Raw genomic sequence first — 16,052 nt, forward strand, 5'->3', positions numbered from 1 at the left:
CTGGCCAGATGCGGCAGGTCTGCTGCTGCTGCCTCGCGGTGCGGCGCCTGGGCGGCGGCGTCGGCGGCGACGGACGGCTCAGTGCGGCAGCAGCGGCGGCGGGCGCAGGAGCAGCTGGGCGCGGCGCGGCGGCGGCGGCGGGCGAGGAGGAGGAGGAGGAGGAGCGGCCTGGTGCGCGGGCGGCGGCTCCGGGGCTGCCTCGGCATGCGGCGGGCTGCGGCGGCGTCGGCGCCCGGCTTGTGCGTGCTGCTCGTCGGCGTGTCGCTGGCCTGCTACTCGCCCAGCCTGCGCTCGGTGCAGGACCAGGCGTACTCGGCGGCCGTGGTGCTGGAGGGCAAGGTGCAGGCGCTGCCCGCCGCCTCCGCCCCGACGGGCAACGGGAGCCGGGCCGAGGAGGGCGCCGACGGGCCCCCGACGGGCATCCTGGTGAAGGTGCTGGACCTGTGGCCCCTCAACAGCGGCGGCCTGCAGCGGGAGCAGCTCATCCGCGTGGGCTCCGCGCCCGCGCCCTGCTCCAAAGTCAAGCGCAACCACCGCTACATCTTCTTCCTGGAGCCCACCGAGCAGCCGCTGGTCTTCAAGACCTCCTTCGCCCCGCTCGACACCAGCGGCAAGAACCTCAAGAAGGACGTGGGCCGCATCCTGTGCGCCGACTGCGGTGAGCCCTCGAGGGGGGCGTGTGGGCCAGGGAGGGGGCGGCAGGGGCCCGACGGCCCGGGAGGCTCCCTGCGCAAGGCCGGCTCTGCAGTGCTGCATTGGCGAGCGGGGCGCAGGCGGGGAGGGCGCCCGGGCGCCTGTCGGGGCCTCGGCCTTCTGGGCGGGCGCCCCGGACCCCGCTGCTGTCCTTGAGGGGGCGGGTCGGGATGGAGAAGGAGGCCGGGGGCGCTGCTGCCCGCCTTGCCCCGGGCGCCCCTCTTGGCGCAGGCTGCGCTCCGTTGTGTAAGGCATCGCCAGCAGCAACTTTCTTATGTAAACAACGCCCCCCCCTCTGCTCCCCCATCCCTGGGTGTTAAATGGCTCCATTTGTTGCTTTGAGCCGCTTCTCATTTCTCCAGAGAAAACAGCTGGTCTGGGGCAGCCCGTGGCCACGTCTTGTGCGGGGAAAACCTTTGTGCCGTCTTTCTTTCTGAGCGGAAAAGGGCGCTTCTTGGGGTGCGTGCTTCTGCTGCAGATGCTGGCTTGCCGCTCTGGAGTTTGTGTGGCCCCGGGTTTTGCAGATTTTATGCTGCATTTCACAGGAAAGTTTGCATTTTGTCAGGAACCACGTTTCATTTGCTTGTGAGGCTGGCAGGGCAGATGCTGGCTCCTCTCACTGAAGAGCGAAGAGGTCTCTCTGCTGGGTGCGGGCGATTAAGGGGATACAGCTAAGGTGTTGTTGCACCCCACCCCCTTAGGGTCAAGGAAGCGCCGGAGTTAGGGCCACAGCAGATGCTTAGATCCAGCCTGATGGGGTTTTTTTTAAGCAACCAGGCATTGTGGACTTCCAAATTTGGTTAGATAGAACATCAGCACCGGTGGAGTGGGGCTTTAACCCCTTTCACTCCTTGCTTTTCCTTCTCTAACTCTGAAATGATGTCCTCTAGCTGATGCATTGCATGCCTGTGGCAGACAGAAACATTTCCTAATGCAGATAATTTATAAACTGCAGAACATTAGAACATTCTTCCCAAGTAAAAGCCCTCTGTGCTTTCCATAGCCTCCTTTTCATCCTAATTATTTTTTTTGTGCTTCCCTTTAGGGGTTTTTTCTTTTTTCAAGCTAAAAAGTGTATATTTAAAATGATCATCTGGAAAATGAAGCAGTGGTTCATATTTGTATTTTTGGGTGGCCTGTTTTACTGTGTGGTTCCAGTAATGATTGTGATGTGACTGGCCATAGGTTGGCAGATTTTTCTGGACTATCTAACCCGAGAAGCTCAAGGCAGTTGAAATAACAGAAGCTCCTAAGTAATGGATTGTACAACTTGGTTGCACACGTGTTGACCTGGAAGCAAGGGACTGTAGCTTAAAAGGGAACTGACATATTCTAAAGCTATAAGTCTACGCATACTTAGTTGAGACGGTAAGCTCTACTGAACAAAGTGTGTCTTACTTCCACATAAACATGCATTGGCTAGTTTGGATTGGATGGCTGATTTAGCTTCATTCTCTTTTAACCTAAGGAAGCCGTGATGAAATGAACAGTTTTTTTAACCATGTAATAGAGAATTTCTGGTTCTCCTCTTCAAACTTGCCCAATTCAAGCCACAGGCTTTGGTGGCTTAGGTGCCATTTATTTATATACAGTACTGTAAAAAAATTTAGATACCCCTTGATTTAGTAGAACCTCAAAGTGACTTTGATAAAAGTGATAATAGGGTAGTTTCCACTCAGCTTTAGGACTGCCTTTTCTGGGAAGAGGCCTTTCTGCACAGATGTTTACCGTATATGTCAGGTGAAAATGGCTTCATGCTGGCCAGGCCTGGGGGTGTTCTCTGCCCCAGCTGCTCCCATTCTCTTCTCTTTCTGCCTTGGGTTTTTGGGAGGGGGGCAAGGCAGTCTTGGGTGGTTTCTTTTGAGTTGGTTTTATTGATGTTTCATTGTGATCTTCCTTATGCAAATACTTTGCTTAGAAAGTGTATAATAGTTTGAAGGGCACAATCAAATCAAAATTAATCAGTGTTGAGCATAATTGCATTAAAGTAACGGGCTGGACTGTTTATGATTATTGCTGCTTCCTGATATTTAAGTATGACTTTTCAGTACATATAGCTAATATTGTTCAAAGTGATTAACACCCACAGTCGCCATAATTTCTCTCCCCTGAATATCTTTGCTATTATGAAATTTCAACATACACTCTCATGAATAATACAGAATTCCCCGGGGACAATCTTTATAAGATAAAGAATGTATGAGCAAGCTGCTCTAATTGACAGCACATGGGCATTCATTGGGTTAATTGGATCATTTATTCATTAAGAGCATTGTAGCATGCCAGTCATACAGATGTATGTAAAGAAGTTCTTCTCACCCTTTTTCACCTATATACTTCCAGAGTTAGTACTTTGCCGTACAAGAGAACTGATAATTGCAATTAAGATGGTTCTTCACTTAATAATTATTTTTAAAAGTTCCTTTGGAGTTTCAGTTGCCAGCAAGGAATGAAGGTGAATATTAATACTCTGAAGCTGATGAATTGTCCATTAGAGACAGAAGTCATATATGTGAAAGTTTCGGTTCCCAGATATAAGTTTTGGCTCTGAGTATCTGATTGATCAATTTTGTTCTCTGTGATAGAGGAGGAATGTTGAAGTCCAACATTTCCCATTGGGATCTGTGGCAAGCTTTTGTAACTGGAAATGGTTGAACTACAGCAGGTACCCTGAGAATAATCATCACTCCTCTTTTTCCATGCTTCTGATTAGCTGAAAGTTTGGCATATCCCTCTGCTCATTCACAAAAATGCAGCAGATAAAATTAAGAAAGCCAGTGATAGATTAATTTAAGAGGACTAAAAATTGGGGAACGCACCACCAGCTAACACATTTTTTTCTCTTATATTAGGAAAAGGCCTCATCCTATGCATTTTTAAACTGAGAAATCACAAGTTAATTCTGTGAAAAGGGCTCAGTGTAAAAAGAAGTTTATTTCTGCACTTTAACAGTTTGAAGGAATGCCTTCTAGCTAAAACACTCTGTGGGGTTATCAGGAGCACTTTCTCAGCACAGCCACGGTGCAGATTGCAACATCCCCTTGCACTTCATTATAAGGTGAATTGCTGTAATGGGCTTCTTCTCTACCCTTGAACCAGTGGAGTGATGTTCACAGATGCCTATAATTCTGTCCTGCTCAGGACTGGACCTCCTCAGAAGCCATGGGATGTAGGATGCATTGCTCGTTTGAACATTGTTCTGGATCCCACAATCTTCTTGTGCCAGGACGAAGACATGTTCTGCTATTATATTAAATGATGCCATTATAAAATACTTGGTGTATTTGGATGTATTGAATGCCCACAGCTCTGCTTATAGGGTTAACCTATTTACTGTGCTGTCAACATTTATGGTCTCCTTTCTTGGCTGGGGCCTGAGGCTGCACAGGTAGCACTCAATGCAGGACCATGGTCAGCTCACTATGGGATGGGGTAGGGCCAGCCAGGCTGGCTGCAAGCATAGCAGGACCATGGTCAGCTCAGTGTGGAGCTCAGAGTCCTGGCACTCAAGAGCTAGTGTTCCTCAAGCAATCATCTAGAGTCAGTGGAGAGCTTTCCTCAGTCTCTGCTCTCCAGATGTTTTCTGCCCATGGTCAGAGATGATGGGAGTGGTAGCTAAAACATGTGGAGAACACCTGGTTGGGAGAAGACTGTCTCAAGTAGTTTTGCTGTCAGATTGGTGTTTGAATTTTGCTGTCAGATTGGTGGAATTTGCTGCCAAGGAGTGTGGTGGAGTCTCCTTCTTTGGAGGTCTTTAAGCAGAGCTTGACAACCATATGTCAGGAGTGCTCTGATGGTGTTTCCTGCTTGGCAGGGGGTTGGACTCAATGGCCCTTGTGGTCTCTTCCAACTCTATGATTCTATAATTCTATGAAGCCCCCCTTCCCCACGCTGGGGGAATTGTTGGTGCTTAAAATAGCTGTTCCCTGTTCCTCAGGTGCTGCCTCTTACAGAGCTGGGCAGGTCATTGCCCCTGAAGGTAGTGTGATAGGGAGCTGCCCCTGGGAAAGAGTTGGAGGAGAAAGGTACAGACTGCTTGCTATGGCTAGGCAGGTGAAGTCATTGCTAGCTTCTGGGATTTTCTCTCTCCTGGGAGTTGCTAGGAGGCTTAGGGTCTTCTAGGGAACTTTCCAGGACCTTCCTCTGTTCCAACTCCTGGGCCATAGCGTCATGAACTCTGCTATGTGCAGCCTTTGTGTCCAAAGTGTTGAGTAGTTCTCAAGCAAACTCACAAGAATCTTTATTGCCTGGGATTTTTCTTGTAAAATGTTACAAAGCAATGTTGAGCAGACCCCATGGAAGAGCATGTATTCCTAGAGAGAATTGGGGGCGGGTAGTATAGTTTTGATCCAGGGCTAAGTCACCTTTTATGGTCTGGCTTCATTTCAGGTCCTAAACTATAGTATGTTACATTCTGCCATTCTGCTTCTTGTCTGTCATGGTGATATGCAGAGGGAAGGCATGTGTATTTGAGGTACATAGAGGTGATGCTATGTGCTTCTGCATTTTGTGCACCAGGTTTGACAACAGCCCCACGGGAAGGCGTCAGAAGATCTTGCTGGAACCCAGAAGCCGCTGTAGCCACTTCCCCTTACTTCTCAGGCTGCAAGGATGCCAGTGGGTGGCATTGACACATGCCACTTTGTCCCCATAATTGAGGGGGCCGTGCGATGTCAACACGCCATGTGCACACGCCCTGTGGCATGCGTGCATGACATCAGCATGCCCTGCAACATGCTTGCACCATGTGTGCATGGCAGGGCATGTTGGTGTGTCATGCAGATGTCCTGTGGCTTGCGTGCGAGATATGCGCATGCCCCATGGCATGTGTGTACAGCCACCACAGAACTTTGAGGTGGCCCGGCCCCTTCATTGAATTTTTTTTTGGTCATGCATGCCTTTGCACGGGTGGGTGGGTGTGCCTGTAGAGTCGCCCCTTGCCGCCTGCCTCAGTCTGCCTCACGGACAAGCCAGGCCTGCTAGTGCTGCTTTCTCTGCCTGTGTTTGCACTGGTAGAAGAGTGGGGCTTGGGGTGGATGATACACTTGCAGATTATCTGTTTGCAGCCAGCTGTGTGCCCTGGCTGCAGGGTCTCTTTTTGCTTGGCTTGGTTTTGCTCTTATGGTTTTGTGGCACCTCTTCCCTCCTCCCTCACCCACCCAGCAGCCTTTTGATTTAAGATGCTTTTGAAGCAATCCAGAGAAACAATATATTGTTACCCATGTATTTTTGAGATTATTGCTGCTGCTGGGGCATGTATATGTGGGTGGAGCTGTGAACGGATGGGGAGGGCTCTGTGAAGCATTTCACAAACACACCCGTTTTCCAATTTTAAATTTTGGGTGAAGGAGAGAGAGGTTTGCAAGGAGCTGCCTGAATTCTTTCACATTTTACCTTTTTATTTCCTTCAGTGATGAGGGGGAGTGGACATTCAGAAGACAATCACACATGTGTCTTTAAAACTTTCCCCGGGGGATAAAAGAGTTAGAAATATAATGCACCTTTCATTCAAATCACTGAAGGTGCTCTACAGAACCCCCCCTTCCCTGGTTCATCCTCATGACAACCTGTGAGGGGGATGCGCCAAGAGAGCTTGACTGGCCCAAAGTCACCCAGGGAGCTTCCTGGCTGAGGGGGATTTGAAGCTGGGTCCCCCCAGTCCGAGTCCAACACTCTAACCACTACACCACACTGGCTCTCACAGGTATCCAAAGAAACCCTACAGATACTCTCCAAACTCCCCCTCCCTACCACTCTAGGGGGGAATTATTTGTTTGTTTGTTTTTAATGATATTTATTGAGAATTTTAAAATTACAAAGAAAAAAGAAGGAAAAAACAAGAGAAAGAGAAAAAGAAAGAAAAAGGTAGATAAAAATAACAATTAAACAATACAAATCAATAAAAACCAAAGTCAAAAAGAGAAAACAAAACACACAATACATCAAAATCAAAAAGCAAAAATAAACAAAATATTTAAAAACAAATCCAATATTCCCAAATCCTTAACTTTCATTATCTTATTTCATCGACCTCCTCACACCTCCCTTTTTTGTATTCTAGTTGTTAATTATCTCAGCAAATCCTTTCCATCTTTCACAATATTCTGTCATTAAATTACCTTAATCTATTTTAACCTTATCTTACCATAAAAAACCCTAAAGCTTAAAACTTAAATCTTATTTATACCAAATTCTTTTAACCATAGCATATTCTTACATAATTCTTTTTAACATTTCTGCTAAAGCCAAATAATTTCATTCCAACATTTTTCTAATACTCATTAATTTTACGATAATTTTCTAAATATTTTTTTAAAACTTTCTTCCAATCTTCATCCATCGTCTCTTCTTCCTGGTCTCTGGTTTTGTCAGTCCTTTCTATCCCATCCATCTAGTCCATCAACCTGGTGACCTTGTATCCGAGGCTCTTAAGTCTTTTCCATGTCCCTTCCGCAGGTCTTCTTCATGTTTATATCTGTACTTTACTTTGTCTTCTGCTGATCTTATTCTTAATTTCCTTCCTTTCACTCGGGGAGACTCCAACTTGACAATATCTTTGTCCCTTCTCGACAGGTCAGCCCCTTTTCCATAGTCAACACTGAAATCCATGTAGTATTTAAAGGCATGTTTCAAAGTCCCTCCAAAGTTAAGGGCTCCCACAACTCCGAACTCCCCCCGGCCCAAAGCCAGACTTGAAAGGTCAAAACATCCCTGCATAGGGGGGTCCATCCAGCCCCCCATCTCCAAGCCAACCAGAACTCCATCTCTCCAAATCTGACTTTTTCCAGGTTCATTCGTCAAATCCAACAACTCATGTTCCTGCTGGGCCGCAGCTCTCTCCATTTCTGCTAGAAATAGGGGGGAATTATTTGTGTCATCTTCAAGCCAGATACTGAGAGCAATGGAAATATTCAGAGAAGTGATGTGATAAAGTCACCCTGGACAATTAAAAAAAAGGGGGGGGTTTACATGTATACCTTGCGTGTCCCATTGCCTTCTAAGGGAAAGGCAGATGACAAAACACACAAGGGATTGTCTTCTTCTTTAATTGTGTTCTGCCAACATTGAAAACATTTATTTTCTGCAGGCAAGGTGTGGGACAGCTTGATCACTGTGCATTTGGGGGCCAGCATAGGGATTTAATGTCGCCCCCAAAGTGACAAGTTCACAGGGTTGTTGAACCTGTGCCCTCAGCAGCAACCCTTGGGCTCTCCCTTTAGTTGACAGGAGGAGCCTTGGAGAGCTGGCAACATGAAACGAGGCCATAAAAGCTGCGGTGGCAGCCAGCCAGGGCCGGCCCACCCAAGAGGCAAGCTGAGGGGACTGCTTTGTGGCAGGATCCACAGGGGAGTGTTGATCTTTCCTTTTCCTTTGTTCCTGATATTGATATTCACCCCCCCCTTCTTCCCTGGTGGGGAAAGGTGTGTGTGCCATTTTGTGGTTTGCCTCAGGTGCCAAAATGTCTTTTGCTGGCCCTGCAACCAGCTGTGTTTGCCTCATGGATAGTTTGAAACAGATCAGGAGCTAACATATCAGAATAAATTTACAAAAGCCTACATGCCCAGGATACTTCATACTATATGAGAGGGAAAGTTTAGAAAGGTTAAAGTTTAGGAAGAATTGTGAAATGTATTAAATATTAGACCTTTTAGGAGTTGTGACTAATTCTGTGTAGAAATCTGTAGCCTGATGATGCCACCTGTCCAGTCATCAGCAATCTTTAACAAATCCTCTAGCCAGTTAATCAATTAAGGTTACAGTCCTTTACTTCCCTCCACAACAATTACCCAAATCCTTTATGTTTTTAAGTAATGCCTCTAGAGCCTGTTTTTGACTGGAAGCTCCTCCCTGGATTCATGTTCTCCCAAAAGATTATTGTTCCCACTGGTACCAGAAATATCATTATCTGGGAATATTTATTTGTTGTAGGGGGCAACCCTCTGGAGAAGACTGGGGGGTGGAGGGTACAGGGGGAGGAGAGGAAGAAGCTCTGTCACATCTACTGGTGTGATGTTGGATCTTGCCCAATATTTCACAGGCACCTCATGCAGCCATCCTTTAGGACAGAGGTGGCCTGGCCATTTCTGGCCTGTGCTCCAAATTCCCCCTTGGGCAATGCTCCAGGGGCCTTTTGCCAGTGTGGCCAGACCATACTTTCCCATGCGCATAGACAACATGTGCTGGGCACACAGCCACCCCTCCTCAGATGATCACTTGAGCAAATGATTGATCAGATGCCTAAGGAGTTTTTGCATCCCCATTTGGGTTCTAGTGTAGGAGAAGAGGCAATGACTGTGCCACTTTTTAATATATATTTACTATTACCCCACCTTTTTCCCTGACAGGGACTCAAGGCGGCTTACAGACAAAAATATCAGCAACTAAAAACATTGGGGAAATAAACAGTCATTTAAAACTATTAATTAAACATTGATTGAATTAAAACTATATAAAGTGTTAAAAACACAAGGGTAATTACAATAAAAACAGCACAGCACTAGCCCTTTCATTAAAACTTTCTATGTGTGTTTCCAAAGACAAAGGAGAAATGCCCAACACGGGTTGGATTTTCCTTTTAAAAATATTTAATTTCTCTGAGTAGATGCTTACATCAAAAATTAAAAGACAGTTACACAAGCAACTTCTGATTCCCAAGCTGACAGGTGAATAACTAGGTCCTTCTTCTGACATGCTCCCTAAGTGTTAAAATTAGATCTGGCCCTTTTATCTTGACCTGCAGATATTTTTCCTCTTTAGAGCATGTCTAAAGTGACAGTGATCTTGTTTATATATAATGCTAAACCATAGTTTAGTGTTATGTATGTGAGCCCCTAGAGCAGCTGCAAGGAGGTGGCTGTAAGCATTCATTTCTGTTCTCAACGAGCCACAACAGAAATTTCCAAACTTTTCAGGTTGGTGACACAGTTTATGGACACGCATCATTTCGCAACACAGTAATTCAGTTTTACTAGCAAACCAGAGGTTAGGAGAGCAGGGAATGTTTATGTGACACACCTGCGCACTGCAGCCGACACACTAACGTGTTGCAACATACAGTTTGGAAAGTTCTGAGCCACAACATGACATTTTAACTGAACTGGGAAATGTGATTAGAATAAACCAGGGCTTTTTTTCCTTTTTTTAATAAGATATTTATTAAAATTTTCAAAGTATTACAAAATAAAAATAAAAAAGTAAGAAAATACAAAATAAAAATAGTTAAAAACAGCTCATTCTTTCCATTACTTATTTTTCATTAGCTTATTTCCCGGACCTCCTCACGCCTCCCTTTTTTGTATTCCAGTTCAGTTTGTTGGTTCAGCAAATCCTTACCCTCTTTGTTTATCCTAGTCTTTAATCTTAAGCTATTGTAACGTTAAATTTTTACCTATTAATAATCCATTTTTCATATAAACCAGGGCTTTTTTTCCAGCCAGAACCCAGGTAGATGCTATTGCCATTATGAGAGAGCAAGGGAGGCGTTCATGGTGAGTTCCGGCACCTCTTTTTCTAGAAAAATAGCACTAGTTTAAACTGTGCTTTATCTGGACAAACCAGGGTCAGGAACTGTAGTTTGATCTTTGTTCAGATAACCTTGGTTTAAATTAACTGCAGTGACGGTTTGTCCTCATTCAAGCAAAACCACAAACTGCAGGTAGTTGAAGATGGAAGCTGATGCTTCCAATCTTGTGGTTGTGCTGGAAGAGGAGCAGGGAACACACAAATGGGCACCCAGTAGCACTCTGCTGAGAGAGAGCCTTCTCTTAGGGCAGAATAAACGGACTGCCTCAGGCAGCAGATGCTGAGGGCAGTGGTAGCCATCTCCCAGGCGGCTCCTTCTGAGCCCTCTAGCCGTTCTTACTTGTTGCTTGCCTGGGCTGTTTGGTTGCCTTGCCTGTCATAGAAAAAAGCGGGCAATGCCCCTTGCTGAGTAAGCAGCCTTCCCTTCCCACCCCACCCCCTCCAGCAGGCATTGCTCTGCTCACACAGTGCATTGTGATGGCACTGCATTGCAGCATTTGATGAAGCAGCAGCAAGCAGGGGCCAGGCAGTGCCTTGGTGTCTCACTCGTCACGGGGGGAGGAGCAGGCTTCTCCCCTCTTGATGGGGTTGCCTGTTTCTAATTTGGTGGAAAGTTGTATTTCTTTCTTTTTACATATAATCCTGTGCCAGGGATGTAGGCTTAGCTTCAGTCAGGGTGGATGAAGCAACTTAGTCCACTTCAAATCATAATTGCAAGGAAAAATAGCTTCCAATCTGATTGGCTGTTTCAAGCAGAAATACTGTAGGTTGGTCAGTTGGAGATTATTGGTTTGGCAGCACAGCTTTCCTCTCTGTTGCTCTAGCCTCTTGGATTCCCTGTACTTCTGTGACATGTGGCTGTAGTTTCTGCCTCATGAGAGTTTGTAGCCAGGATTTCTGCTGAGACTAAATTTAACTTTCCTAGCAAATGCAGTCCATGTTGCAGATGGATGATGCCCCGTAAATTGAGAAGTGGAAGGCCTTTTGTAGTACTGCATATTATCTATATTGCTTTGCAAAAACTGTATTTTCATTGTATATTATTTGCTTTTATTAGAACTAGAAAACATGCTTTGTTAGAGAAAAATGACCGAGTTGAGTTTCCAGAAACCTTCACATCAGCTACAGGTGAGAGAGATAGGAAAGACCAAAAGAAAAAAAACTTCTGAAATATAAATGTTGCTTTGAAAAGAATTGGAAAAGTCTTCTTGACCTTTTTCAGAATGTGGAATATAGACAACTGAATAACAGCTTTTGAAAGACACAAAGTGACAGGAACCCAAGTGGAACAAAATAGAAAATAATGGATAATTACAATACACATAGACAGCTAAAAATGAAAGCACATGTGGATATATGTGTATAAATTAAAGCATTACAAAACACAAATACAAAATTTTCCAAGGTGTAGCTGCTATATAACAAAACAAATAAGTTCTTCAACACTGCAGATAATAATTGATTCAGTCTCCAGGATTGCATCTCATTTCCTACTTCTTCTGATCAGATTGGATAATTGTTCATGAATGGCAGACATTAATCCCCAAGTTATGTTTGTACATCTATGCAGTCCATTTTCTTCACTTGCCTGTTGCAGGAGTGAAGATCTTCAGTGGTTCTGTCTGGTTATGGTGATGGTTGCCTTGCAGTCACAAAAATGGGGTGACTACTTTTGCACTGTCACCTGTAACTGCTCTTGGTTCCAAAATGAGCGAAAGCCATGGCTGCAGCAACAGAAGTCTGGGAAACAGAACTGGAGTTTCAGGGAGGTTTGGCGCAAGGAGGCAAGCCCCTCCCCTTCTATTTTGGCAAAAGCAAACTCAAAACCTGAATGCCAGTTCACCTTAGCATGCGGTTCTTGTCCTTTGGCAGCTGAATCAGCAGTATTGATGCTGGTGTTTTTCTTTCTCCCCCCGCCCCCCTGTAAATTCATTGCTATATCGAAAGGAGCTGACTATGACTTGCTAAAAGATAGGGCATGCCTGGGGGGGAGCATGGCAAAGAAGTGGATCTGGTTTGAACAATCTCCTCCTCCGGTCACTATGCAGACTTTAAAATGTAGTACATTATATTGAAAAGGGACGCGAGTGGCGCTGTGGGTTGAACTACAGAGCCTAGGGCTTGCCGATCAGAAGGTTGGCGGTTCGAATCCCCGCGACGGGGTGAGCTCCTGCCAACCTAGCAGTTCAAAAGCACAAAGTGCAAGTAAATAAATAGGTACCACTCTGGCGGGAAGGTAAACGGTGTTTCCGTGCGCTGCTCTGGTTTCGCCAGAAGCGGCTTAGTCATGCTGGCCACATGACCTGGAAAAACTGTCTGTGGACAAATGCCAGCTCCCTCAGCCAGTAAAGCGAGATGAGCACCGCAACCCTCGAGTCGTCCATGACTGGACTTAACGGTCAGGGGTCCTTTACCCTTTACATTATATTGATACTGTCCTGCATCAACTTCTTGCCTTTCTGTGGAGATGATGGAAGTGTGACTTTCTGTATCTAGCTTTAATTTTGGAATCAGAGCAGTGCCATTAATAGATTAAGTAGCGGCATTACAGGCCCTCTTATATTCCTTCTTGACTAGGAGGAGCTAACAGCAAACGTGGTGAGGACCAGGCTGGATCTGGAAGGTTCTTCTCTGAGGAGCTGCTGGTCTGCATTTTGTCATGTGGAGCAGTGGTTAGCAGTTCTTCACAGAAGGTTCTTGGCTGTGGGACTGTGCCTATGTCATTCACCACATGGGACCAAGATCAGCAGTCCTTGACAATGGAGGATTCTGGAAGTCCTTTTGCTGTGGTGGTCTGTTTTGTCATGGAGCTAAAATACAAAATCATTAATTAGTTAATTTTGACGTCATATACCCGGGATACAACCATGGGCAATCATAAGCGATATTCGCTGATGTTTTTGACTTGGTTGTCGGTGTCATTTTGATTTAAATACGCTGTCCACAGTTTTCCTATCAGGACATATTCTCAGGACATTCAGACACCCATCTTTGACACCCAGGCAAATGAGAAGCATGTCTAGAAGGCCATGGAGATGTAGTCAGGTTTAGAGTCACAGGCGGAACGCCACTTGTTAAGCCACACACATCTTAAGCCACTGACAGGAACTATCAAAAGAGACAGAGGGAAATAAAAACGCTGAAGAAATATGAGCTGACTCCTGCTCAAGGTGTACATTACAATCAGTTGTAGGATCCTTCCTCCACCCCATATTTTTTATTCACTCGTATTTATTCAATGCATTTATACATATTTTTCAGGGAATTCTGCCCTTGTGAGGAGGCCCAGAGAAAATGTTTAAAACATTAAAACACAATAGCAAAAAACAAGTAATAAAATACAAGTCCATAATTAAAAGCCATCACCACAGGTTAGTATAATAATATATAATGCAACTCAAAATATGAAAGCTTGAGGCAATTTCTTTTTCATGCACAGAAAATGGATTCAACATGGTGCTGCGCAATGCAGAACAAACTTTACAGTATGTGATGGACATAAGAAGAAGAAAAGACTCGTGGGACTTGCAGTTCAGTGTTGCATCTAGTTGGGCCTTCGTGTTTGTGCTCAATCTTGAGTCAGTTGGTTCTTCCCACTCACAGGACCTGCATTCTGTTCCTCTAATGTGCAGAGCTGCTCTGGCAAGTTTTGCTTCTGGTAAAGAGGCAGGCTGGCATTTCACACATCAATTGGTGCCATGGAGAACCTTCTCTGTACAGTTTCAATTTTCCTATCAGCTACATGTCTCCTTTTCTTCTCCTTTCTCCACTTTCCATTTCTTTAATTTTTTTTGTTTTCATTTTAAAAAAAGTTTTTATTTCATTTTAATACACCACATACAAAAAGAAAATATAAAAATACAAAAATATCCATCACCTCCTAACAGCTAAGAAAGAAAGAAGAAAATGAAAATAAAAAACAACAACAACACCAATCCATTGAATATTGCTCACAATACATTTAACATAAAAATGACTTTTTCCTATAAAAAGCTGACTTCCCATCTACTCCTTACTTCTGTTTCTCATCCATTGTTCACTGCCATATTATAGCATATTTTGGCTTTAATGTTATTTATTCTATCCTAGGTTTTCTATCCTTTTCATTTCTTTAGTCCCCTGTTATCTACTTTTGCATTTCCTTATGTCAGTCTTTGTGTGTTTATTTCCCCCCTGTCAAATCACATCCTGATTGGCAGTGGCCTTTTGTTTTAAGAGCGCCTGAAAACAACCTCAGGGTTCAAACAGCCCTTATGTCCCAGCTTGATCACTGAGACCATCCGCAGGAGCATCACTGGTGGTTCCCTGAGTTGGCCAGGCTCATTTGACAGCAACAAGAAACCAAGCCTGTTGTGTCATCAGCGCAGGCTGTGCAATCCTCTGCCAGCAGAGATTCAGCAGGCGCCTTCTGTGCCAACTTTTAAACACCTGCTGGAAACATTTCTACTCTGCCAGGCCTAGACAGGCAATTAAGAGTACATCTTTCCACAATGGTTCATTGATGTCTGTATTTAACTTTTTCAATGGGTTTTAGTGTATGGTTTTATTTTATTGCTGTAAACTGCTTTGATTTTTTTTAAAAAAACGATGCAGCGGTATACAACTTAAATAAATAAATAAATAAATAAATAAATAAATAAATAAGGCAGCAAGCTTAATGCACATGGCTGCTGATGTTGCTGTGCTGGCAAGGGTCACAGTGCCACAGATTGACTCTATTTGGGGGGCACACTGTGGGAATGGGTTTGGCTAGCTGCCAGTTCCATGACCCAGCTTGACCCTGGTTCCAGCTTCCACCCTACTGTTCATTCCAGCTGGATACCCTCCCAGCACCGACCCACATGGAAAAGAAAGGAGCTTGTGGAACGGAAGTGCCTGAACTAAAGGAATGAGGGGGCATGTAAGTCGGGATGGTGGAAGAAGCTGGGCCTTTGCACTCAGGCTGAGCCCTAACACTGGATGTTCAGATGCCGCGTGTAGAAGGGAGAGAACTCTGAAGTGACAGGGAAGTGATACTGAGACGGTATCTCAGCTGTGCTAAATGTTGTCATGGCAACCTGTGCCATGGAGGGTGGAGGCTTACATGATAGCAGCTTTTTCAATACAGAAGCCTTGTCTGGGTTGTCACACGGTTTCATTTCTCCACACCAAAACTCAACTTCTTAAAAGTTTGTAGAACAATGGATCACAGTCCATTCTTAGAGCACTCCTTACAATACAGTGGTACCTCCAGTTACGAACTTAATTCGTTCTGGAGGTCCATTCTCAACCCGAAACCACTCATAACATGAGGCGCATTTTGCTAATGGCACCTCCTGTTGCTGCTGTGCTGCCGGCGCATGACTTCCGTTTGCATCCTGGGGCAAAGGCCGCAACTGGGAGCATCTACTTCCGGGTGAGTGGAGCTTGTAACCCGCATCGTTCGCAAGGGGGATGGTACGTAACATGAGGTTCCATGTTAAGGTCAGCAGAGGGGGCCTTCTCAGTAGTTCCTATGAAGTTTGGGGTGGCAGCAGCCCAGGAGAGGACATTCTGTGTGGCAGTCCCCAAGTTGTGGACGTTTTTCTCACTTCCACAACTTGGGGGAAGGCGCCCTTACGGTGCAGCTTTTGTAATATGCTGAAGACTTACCTCTTTGGAATAGTTTTGATACCTGAGAGAGATATTTTCAGGACCCACCCTATTCCTGTTTCTAATGTTCAATTCTGCTGGTGTAGAGTGGGCACAGAATTTCAACACTCGGAACTGCCTCAGTATAGCTGCCCACCTCCTTTGCTGGGCTCCGTTGAAAACAGCTTCTACATGCAAATTAGGAAGTGACCTCTTCAGACAACAGA

General features: G+C 45.2%; 1 protein-coding gene across 3 annotated transcripts in view; it reads left to right on the top strand.

Annotated features, from left to right (window-relative positions):
* Positions 1 to 202: 202 nt before the first annotated feature.
* NRG2 (neuregulin 2) overlaps positions 203 to 16,052 on the top strand; it is a 137,351-nt gene continuing 121,501 nt past the window's right edge. For all 3 annotated transcript variants that reach the window (XM_083519313.1, XM_083519312.1, XM_083519314.1), the window contains exon 1: positions 203 to 658. In XM_083519313.1, coding sequence (XP_083375439.1) covers positions 205 to 658 — 454 coding nt within the window. In that variant the 5' untranslated portion in view covers positions 203 to 204. The remainder of the gene's footprint in view (positions 659 to 16,052) is intronic.

The sequence above is a fragment of the Podarcis liolepis genome (assembly GCF_965112155.1).
Source record: "Podarcis liolepis genome assembly, chromosome: 8".
NCBI classification, from domain to species: Eukaryota; Metazoa; Chordata; class Lepidosauria; order Squamata; family Lacertidae; genus Podarcis; species Podarcis liolepis.